At 38.5% G+C, this 9,306-nt stretch overlaps 1 protein-coding gene across 1 annotated transcript; it reads right to left on the bottom strand.

Annotated features, from left to right (window-relative positions):
• Positions 1-3,224: 3,224 nt before the first annotated feature.
• On the bottom strand, positions 3,225-8,042 carry LOC146630767 (ubiquitin carboxyl-terminal hydrolase 12-like). The gene is made up of 18 exons (XM_085356617.1): positions 8,016-8,042; positions 7,762-7,817; positions 7,394-7,463; positions 7,201-7,284; positions 6,656-6,711; positions 6,246-6,336; positions 6,098-6,160; positions 5,888-5,988; positions 5,708-5,764; positions 5,476-5,607; positions 5,260-5,383; positions 5,022-5,173; positions 4,817-4,916; positions 4,600-4,676; positions 4,311-4,419; positions 3,644-3,701; positions 3,317-3,474; positions 3,225-3,230 (listed from the first exon to the last, which is right to left on the bottom strand). Exons 1-18 carry the CDS (start codon positions 8,040-8,042, stop codon positions 3,225-3,227), a joined length of 1,521 nt encoding a protein of 506 aa, XP_085212743.1.
• Between the last annotated feature and the right edge of the window lie 1,264 nt (positions 8,043-9,306).

Raw genomic sequence — 9,306 nt, 5'->3', positions numbered from 1 at the left:
TGTTGCTTTAATTAATTTATTATTAACAATGATATAAAATTATGCACAAAAGGAATTACTAATGTTAAAAAAAAAAGTGGTTTTATTTATATATGTTTACATATAAATATATGCGGTGGCCCCTAGAGACAAAACACGTACAAACTCCAAAAAGCACGTACAAACTCCAAAACACATTTCTAGCGTTAACTGAACTTCCAAAGCAGAGCTACCTGGATCACTTAAATTACACAATTGAAAGCATATGTGTATTGTTTGTGTATTTATACACAAGCACTCATATATATTCAAATAATTAAAAAAAAAAAAGTTCATTTACCTGTTACTACCACACACCAAATCCGGTCGTTGGTACTTGCTGGGTTGTGTAGCCACTAGGTAACAAAAGCTCAACACTGCGCCTAGCATCCTGGAGCACTTCTGTTGTGTTTTGTACTGTTTTGAGTTTTTATGTGCTTCTGAGTTTTTACATGCTTCGAAGTTTGTACGTGTTTTGGAGTTTTTACGTGTTTTGGAGTTTGTACGTGTTTTGTCTCTAGGGGCCACTGCATATATTTATATGTAAACTTATATAAATAAAACCACTTTTTTTAAACATTAGTAATTATCATCCCAGTCATGGTGTGGGTGCTTATCTTTTAGTGTTGGCTGTAAAACCATTATTTTATTCATATGTTAACCATATTAGGATATTTTTCTATCTTATATAGAGGTTCATATAATAAACTCTTGTTGTTTGGTTTTTACATGTTTCATTTTATTTAAAAATCTTAAAAGTCACATTTTAACATTTATTTTCACATTTATTTTTGTGAACTTTGAACATTATATGTTTACACAAAAAACCCAAATAGTTCAAAATTGTTCATCTTTCTTTTTTTAAGTTTATGTTTTTGCAATTTATATATGTTTTACAATTTTTCAATTTTAAAGGAAATAGCAGGCAGACTAATATGATTTTTTTGGAAGAAAGAAAAGGTAATTTTGGCTGTTTGCAGTCTTTCACTGGACAAGGCCTTGTACCCAGCATGATCAAACAGTACCCATGATAAAAGGATCTATTAGAAATGCTGATAAGAATAATGTTCAGATATGTATATCATAAAAGAACCTTTAGAATATAACATTTAATAATACAAAAGTATTTATATATTTTTGAAAATATAATTTATATTTTAGATATTAATAAAATGTTATACATTTTTTTCAATCATCTGCAGTATCGACCTGTCAAGTCTGTGTCAAAGAAATATTATATATGTGGGAGAGTCTGACGGAGACATAAAATAACTAGCATGAATGAGTACCTTGAATAGTACCATATAGTAGTGCTGTTTGTGCTATAACTGTCAATATTAAAGGAGGGGGAGGGGGCAAACTGACAAGTTTTCTGTCTTCATTTATTTCACAAGTGATAGCAGAGCTGTATGTTTTAATTTTTTCAGAAATCCCTCAGGCAGAACATGGTATATGTTTAACTGGAAACTAGTAAGCTAACTGCATGCTAACTTCTAACTACATTAAATTTGATAAGTTCTGTTTTCACGGATGCCTGGATTTTAAACTTAATTATTATGCCTGGTAGAGCAGCTACTGCATACATTTTAATTTAAAAAAATTAAATTTATCCATTCGCAAAAACTGAGTTTTCGAAAATCTCCACCGTGGCAGGAGTTCTTAAAAATCTCAGTTTTCACTTCAAATCTCAAATATCTTACTGCAATGATAGATTACCAGAGTTTTGAATGAGAGTGTATAGGAGTCAATCACAGTGATCAACCCACAGGGCGTTCCCTCTCAAAAGACAAGCAAGGCACGTCAGAGAAAAACCATGCCATGAAAGAGCTCAGGTCTTAGGAGGTTGAAAATGTCTCTGCTGATGAGACCAGTGAATGTGGGGCGACGGTGGCAAGAAAAAACTCCCTCCTGGAGGAAGAAATCTTGGGAGGACCAGGCTCTCTGGGAGGACCCTTCCTCCTAAGGGCAATACTTACTAATATTTGTCCTCCAGTCAGCGATGGTGGACTGGGACGACTGCTTTTCCTTCTCAGCATGATGATGACCTTAACTTCCTTCCGTATCCTGTTTTAGAACTCAGAATGAAGACAAAACTGGTTAACAAGGAAATAGCACATTTAAAAATTTTCTCACTTCAGGATGAGATGCTGTGTCTTCTTACGTTTCTCTTGTAAAACAGCATGTAGGCCGAGTGCTGCTGTTCCTCACAAGCTGCAACTGATCGAGTGAATGTTTGTCTGAAAACTTAAACTGAACTCCAAGCGTACCATTGCTCCAGCTTACCATCTTTACCTGAGTGAATCAGTTTGTTGAACAATCTAAATGATTCAGAAACTTCTGTGACATCAACTTAACTAAGGCTCATTACAAATTTCACAAAACACTGCTGAATACTTTTAATATTTTTTTTATTAGTTATTTTTGTTTTGTTGTTATTTTGATTTTAATAAAACAAAATAACATAAAGAATCAAATTGTTTCTTTGTTTTTTTAAATTTAATTTATTTTACAAATAAATTAATAATAATATTAATAATAATAACAACAAATTAGTGCTGTCAGCGTAAACGTCATTAGTTAAAATGACGTTAACGCTGACAGCACTAATTTGTTGTTCCAGAGAGCAAGCCAAACACTGGTCTAGAAAAGGACGATCTCTAGTAGTGCTGCACTACTAGTAGATTTTGTTTTAACCTCCTAGGACCTGGTGTCCACATATGTGGACATAACATTTATGAGACCAAAATACAAAATTTTGCTCTTCAAAAACCTGATATCCACTTATGAGGGAGGACATTACACTGCCCCTGTTCAATCGAACTTTAAAATGAATGTCCTCATATGTGGATCTCATTTTTTTGAGAAACAAAAAAAAGATAGTCCGAATCTGATGTCTTTGTTTTCACATTCATCAGGTCCCAATCAACCCAAATGGCACAGAGAAATTAAAAATGCATGCCATGAAAGAGTTCAGGTCTTAGGATGTTAAAAATGTCCCTGCTGATGAGACCAGTGAATGTGGGGCGACGGTGGCAAGAAAAAACTCCCTCCTGGAGGAAGAAATCTTGGGAGGACCAGGCTCTCTGGGAGGACCCTTCCTCCTGAGGGCAATACTTACCAGTACTTGTCCTCCAGTGTGCGATGGTGGGCTGGGACGAGTGTTGTTTCTTCTCAGCATGATGATGACCTTCCTTCCATTTCCTGTTTCAGAACTGAGAATGAAGACAAAACTGGTTAACAAGGTAACAGGACATTTAAAAATTCTCTCACTTCAGGATGAGATGCTGTGTCTTCTTACGTTTCTCTTGTAAAACAGCATGTAGGCCGAGTGCTGCTGTTCCTCACAAGCTGCCGATCCGGTTGTGTGGAGCACCTGTGCGTCATTATAGGTGAGCCAGCGATCTGATGTAGAGTGCTGACTCTCCTCAGGATGGACAGAACTACAGATGTAGTGTCCTGAAATCACATTAAGACAAATGAATCCAACTTCTGGAAGTCAGCTGATTCAAGCAAACAGTGATTTTGACTTAGTGCGTCTTAGAACATCAAAAGCTTTTGTGTGTGAGTCCTTCACTGAAAAGTAGAAAGTTTTCATTTTCTGTTTGTAACAAGTCTGTTGTTTTACCTGACTCTGTGCCTCCATAATGATTGATGATGCTGACAAGACTATAACAGCCACCACCCTGAGAAGGAACAAATCCAAAGAGTGTTAGTTTCATAAAGTCTCACATCAGAGCCATAATTAAGCTGATTTGCTGAGGCTACGTCCACACTAATGCGTTTTCGTTTGAAAACACATCGTTTTCTCTCCGCTTTGACCTCCCGTCCACACTGAGATGGCGTTTTCCTCAAGGAAAAACACAGCATCTTGAAAACGCTCTCGAAAACGCACACATTTCAAAACGGAGTTGTCCCGTCGCAGTGTGGACACTCGAAAACGCAGACTTTCTAAAACGATGACGCATTTTAGTCATGTGATGCAGTCATGTGAGCAATTAAACAAAGATAGCCGAGTGCATTATACAGCGGTTGTTTTGATTGCTCTCAACTTTGACAGCCCTAAAAAAGATTAATATCAGTTTGTACATGCTCCGGATAGCTTTTCTTCAAATTCTGTAATCCTCACTCACTTTTGCGCATGCGCAGGACTGGAACGTAAGCGTTTTCGGCCGTTTCAATGCAGACGCACAACTATTTGAAAATGACTGAAAACACTAGTGTGGACACGGAGTTTTCAAATCTATCAGGGCTAGTGTGGACGTAGCCTGAGACGTTCTGCAGTCTGTTTTTACCTGATTGGATGGCACCACCAAGTCCCTCTGCAGCCTGACGGGGTCATCCACCTTCTTAATGTTGTAGGTTTGTGTAAAGCCAAACCTCTTCAGATGCAAGATCAGGACTCTGGCAGAAAAGAAAAAAAAAAACACAAACAAGGTAGAAAATAAGAAGAATGAGTGTCAAACACAAACAGAAGATGGGAGAAAACGACTGCTCAAGTATTGTCTCGAAAAACTCTGATATTTGATGCGCCACAGTTTGGAAACCTGGTCAGTCGATCACTTCTGATGTGACCTTACTCACCTTGGCAGTGTATCAAAAGACGACTTCAGTTCTGAGGCCGTCCCTCCACAATCACAGCGAAATTCTATTTCTTGTTCCTGAACAACAGCACAGAGAAAACAGGCTTTATGGTAGAAAGAAATCTCAACATATGCACACACACATACGCACAAACACTAACAAAAAAGGTGTGTTAAGATCGCTGACACTACAACTCTATTGGAATTTGTGATCTTACCTTCAAGTATGTCTCTAACATGTTTATAATAGACCCCTCTGGAACAAGGTCAAGAGACAAGCTGGTGAAGTCCTCGTGCTGTGATGATTGGTGACCACAGCTACACATTTCAGGAGTAACGTAGTTAAAGTAAAGATCAGGTAGGTGGAAAAGAGGTATATGAAAATATTGCAACCAGCTCTGCGTTTCTGAAAGACAGGCTTACCTCTTGCATGTCCTCATGTTTTCCATTTTAAAAATGTGATGCTCTTCTACTGGGCAGGTATAACTTTGGCCCAGGAGAGCTGCGTTCCTCTCCAGGTGAGGTGCGAGCCTTTTGACCTCATTGAGGAACAATGTTAGGAATTCATGAGCGTCCTGAAAGAAAAGCAGAGAGATTTAAAACAGTACATCAAAATCAGAAGGTAAAGCAAAAAAACAAAATGTCCAAATAGCTGACGCACTTTCTGTGCACTGCCGGTGTATTCAGGAGCTTGACTGCTGAATGCCTTCTTAAAAGCTCTTAGGTGGTGATCTTTAAGGCCATAATCTGTTGACTCATGACAGTCCCTGACATCAATGAGCCTTCTGTAGAAAGGAAAGGGTAAACAGACATTTCTGCTGTTAGATCTCTTTGTTCTTCAGGTTTTTGAAGAAAGTAGAAGGTTGACGTAGCGCACCTTAAGAGCTGAGCTTCTGGATCTGTGCTCCACAAAACCTCCTGACGCCTGATGTCTCTTATGAACTCCTCAATGTTGAGGAGGCTCTGCAGGCAGGAGTTCATGTAGCAGGTGTTTCCGATGTTTGGAAACCTGACACACACGCACAACGTTTACAGTATCAGTGTAAAAGAATTCATTTTCTCCACTTTGACAAAGTGAGCTTTGGTCTTTGTGCACCACGTGTACTCACCCGAAGCAGTCTATAGTCCCAGTTTGACTTTCTATTATTTCTCCACCGCATGCTACACTGCTCCAAAAAGGTAAAAACACAAACACAAAATTAGGAAAGATGTCAGGATGCTGAGCAGTGTATGTGCATGGATGCATGAGCTTTGAAGTTGAAACATTTTGGAGGACGTCTTTCTCTTACCTGTTAAACACATGCTCCCATCCACTCTCTTGGTCCAGAAGCTCCATAATCCAAGTGTCCCAACTCAGGTCTGCTGGGATCGTTTCCGTGGTGCTTCTTACCTGATATAAATATATAGGACATAGCTGTGTGCCTCATTGCTCTTAATTGCTCTCATTTAACTGTGATGAGTAAATGCTTGATGACAGTGACTCTTTCCATAAAACATACCTTCCCGGATTTAAAAAGAGTCTTCACAGTGTTGCTCTCTGCCTCTGCATCGCTGTCAGTTTGCTGCAGAGGACGAACAAACATAAGTTTATTAAAAAGTACATTTTAAAGAGAATGTGTATTTCATATGTTTTGTGTAAAAGCAAACCGAGGAACAGCAGAAGATGTGTCTCCATTTTCTCTTCTTTTGGCCATTTTCAGGGTTAGCTGGTGTGGCAGCAACAGAAGCATCCGGGATGCTGATGAGGACAAAAGTGTAAATGTTGTGGAAATTTATAAGAAGGAGTACATTTTGCTAATACAGATTGCTAATAAAAGTGAATAACTGTAATGGAATACCAACATGAACAAAATCATGTATTTTATACATTTACACTCTACATTTTCAAACGCTAATCTCTGCATCCATATAAATAATAGACAAGACTAGAAGGAGTAAAAAAGATGTAAATACACAAGGTGGAAGAAAAATGCCAATAAAAGGGAAATAAAAGAGCTCCAACTCAACCACTGCTATAAATATCTCCAGCAGCATTAAAGACTGGCGCATTTCTTTACCTCTGATGAGACGTAGAAGGAATTTCCTTCTCTGCCACGTTTTGTTTGTGTAATTTCTGTTTAGAAACAAGAAAAGCAACATCAGTAATGGCATAAAACAAACATACCAAGTGGGTCTCTCCATGAAAAGTGTCCAGTTAGAGAATTTGGTATTATTTCATATTATTTATCACTTTAGTGAGCTGTCAGCTCATGAAGCAGATATAGGAATATCTTTAAATAAAATAAAAACAATTTATTCATGCCTTAAATTGAGTTTTAAAGTTTGTCCTATGAAATACAAAATCCTTCATTTGGTTCTGATCAAAATTCAGTTTTTACAGAAATCATCCATGAAGCTTCAAAAATGCTTATTCACCATAAAAAATATTTAGAGAAACATCCTGCAAGTCTCTTCGAACTTACCTTTCTGTGAAAAAAAAAACGTTTAAACATCTTTGAACTTAATTTGAGGACATGGCTGTGTGCTAAATTGCTCTTAATTCTTCTCATTTAACTGTGATGAGTAAATGCTTGATGACAGTGACTCTTTCCATAAAACATACCTTCCAGAATTTAAAAAGAAACCAGCGACACTTTTTTTGTGTCTTCACAGTGTTGCTCTCTGCCTCTGCATCGCTGTCAGTTTGCTGCAGAGGACGAACAAACATACGTTTATTAAAAAAGTAAAGTCACTTTAAATTAACAAGTGCAATTTAAAGAGAATGTGCATTTCATATGTTTTGTGTAAAAGCAAACCGAGGAACAGCAGAGGTGTCTCCATTTTCTCTTCTTTTGACCATTTTCAGTAACAGGAGCATCCGGGATGCTGATGAGGACAAAAGTGTAAATGTTATTTTTCAAAGTGCAAATTTTTAACAAGGAGTACATGCTGGAGATTGCAGATAAAAATTAATAACTGTAATGGAACAAAATCATGTATTTTGTACATTTACACTCTACATTTTCAAACGCTAATCTCTGAATCAATATAAATTATAGACAAGACTAGAAGTAGTAAAAAAGATGTAAATACAAAACACCAATAAAAGGGAAATAAAAGAGCTCCAACTCAACCACTGCTATAAATATCTCCAGCAGCATTAAAGACTGGCGCATTTCTTTACCTCTGATGAGACGTAGAAGGAATTTCCTTCTCTGCCACGTTTTGTTTGTGTGATTTCTGTTTAGAAACAAGAAAAGCAACATCAGTAATGGCATAAAACAAAGTATATGGTATGAAAATACAAAATCCTTCATTTGGATTCAAAATTCAGTTTTTACAGAAATCATCCAAGAAGCTTCCTTAAAAGTTTCAAAAATGCTTGTTTACCATAAGAAAATATTCATAGAAATGTGCTGCGAGTCTCTTCAAACTTACCTTTCTGTGAAAAAGAAGTTTAAACATCTTTGGACTTGATGTGATCGCAGCCAAAATCTCCTCAGCTTTGCAAAAGTTCAACTGAAAACAAGCAGTCAAAGGTTGTATATTTATAAACTTTCAGCATAGAATGTTCATACCCTGAACAGCAAACATCATCATTATGATGTATGGGGCAAATTTGCATATTTTGGAATGTATGCTCATTTGAACTGTATGGTGCTCGTCTCCAAGCAACTGCTACACAAAACAGGTCAAGTCAAGTGGCTTTTATTGTCATTTTAACCACGTGCAGAGGTGCTGTACAGAGTGAAACGAGACAGCGTTCCTCCGAGACCCTGGTGCTATATATGACATATACGGACAAACCCAGGACTACATAAAGTGCAGTGTGCATAAATTGCAAAAATAAACAAGACAAAACAGTGCAAAACGTGACAGAACAGGACGAAACAGACACAAGACAATGGAAATGTGCAAAATGCTGAGTATTGTGCAAAAGTAACTTGGTGTCTGTATGTATGTATATGAGTGTGAGATACTGCAGATAAGTGCTTGGTAGTGACATGTGTGAAGGTGTGCGTGTGCCAGTGCAGTCACTGAGTGTTCAGGGGTCTGACGGCTTGTGGGAAGAAACTTTTCCGTAGTTTGGTAGCGAGGGCCCGGATGTTGTGGGACCTCTTTCCAGAAGGCAGCAGGGTGAAGAGTGTGTTTGAAGGCTGTGTGGGGTCCTCCAGCAAGCGGGTGTTATAAGGAGGGGAGAGGGGCTCCAATGACCTTCTTAGCTGCTCTCACAATCCGTTGTAGGGTACTGCGATCCAATACGCTGCAGTTACCATACCAGACAGTGATGCAGCTACTTAGGATGCTCTCATTAGTCCCACTGTAAAAGGTGGTGAGAATGGATGGTGGGAGATGGGCTTTCCTCAGCTTCTGCATGAAGTAGAGACGCTGCTGGGCCTTCTTGGTTATGGAGCTGGTGTTGAGGGAGCAGGAGTGGTTCTCCGCCAGGTGGACACCAAGAAATCTGGTGCTCTTGACGACCTCCACAGAGGATCCATTCATGTTAAGTGGGCAGTGATCCCACTGTGCTCTCCTGAAGTCAACGATCTCTTTTGTTTTGTTTTGGTGTGCTGGGGGAGCAGCACAGCAAAGAAGGACTCATCCAGGCTGGAGAAACTGATCAGGAGGGCTAGCTCTGTGGTCGGCATGAAGCTGGACACTCTGGTGACAGTGGCAGAGAAAAGGACATTAAAGAAACTGATGGACATTATGAACAATGCTGGGCATC

This window comes from Diplotaxodon limnothrissa, linkage group LG6 (genome assembly GCF_057381915.1).
Source record: "Diplotaxodon limnothrissa isolate DT_005_m linkage group LG6, D_limnothrissa_male_GT1.1, whole genome shotgun sequence".
Classification (NCBI taxonomy): Eukaryota; Metazoa; Chordata; class Actinopteri; order Cichliformes; family Cichlidae; genus Diplotaxodon; species Diplotaxodon limnothrissa.
Note: the sequence above shows the minus strand (reverse complement) of the source record. Positions and strands in the feature narration are given on the sequence as shown.

Coding starts and splice junctions, on each gene's coding strand:
- LOC146630767 (XM_085356617.1), bottom strand. CDS start 8,042: ATGTTTAAACTTCTTTTTCACAGAAAG. Junction 5,989..6,097: donor CTCTTTTTAAATCCGGGAAG/GTATGTTTTATG, acceptor TATTTATATCAG/GTAAGAAGCACCACGGAAAC. Junction 3,702..4,310: donor TGGTGGTGCCATCCAATCAG/GTAAAAACAGAC, acceptor GTTCCTTCTCAG/GGTGGTGGCTGTTATAGTCT.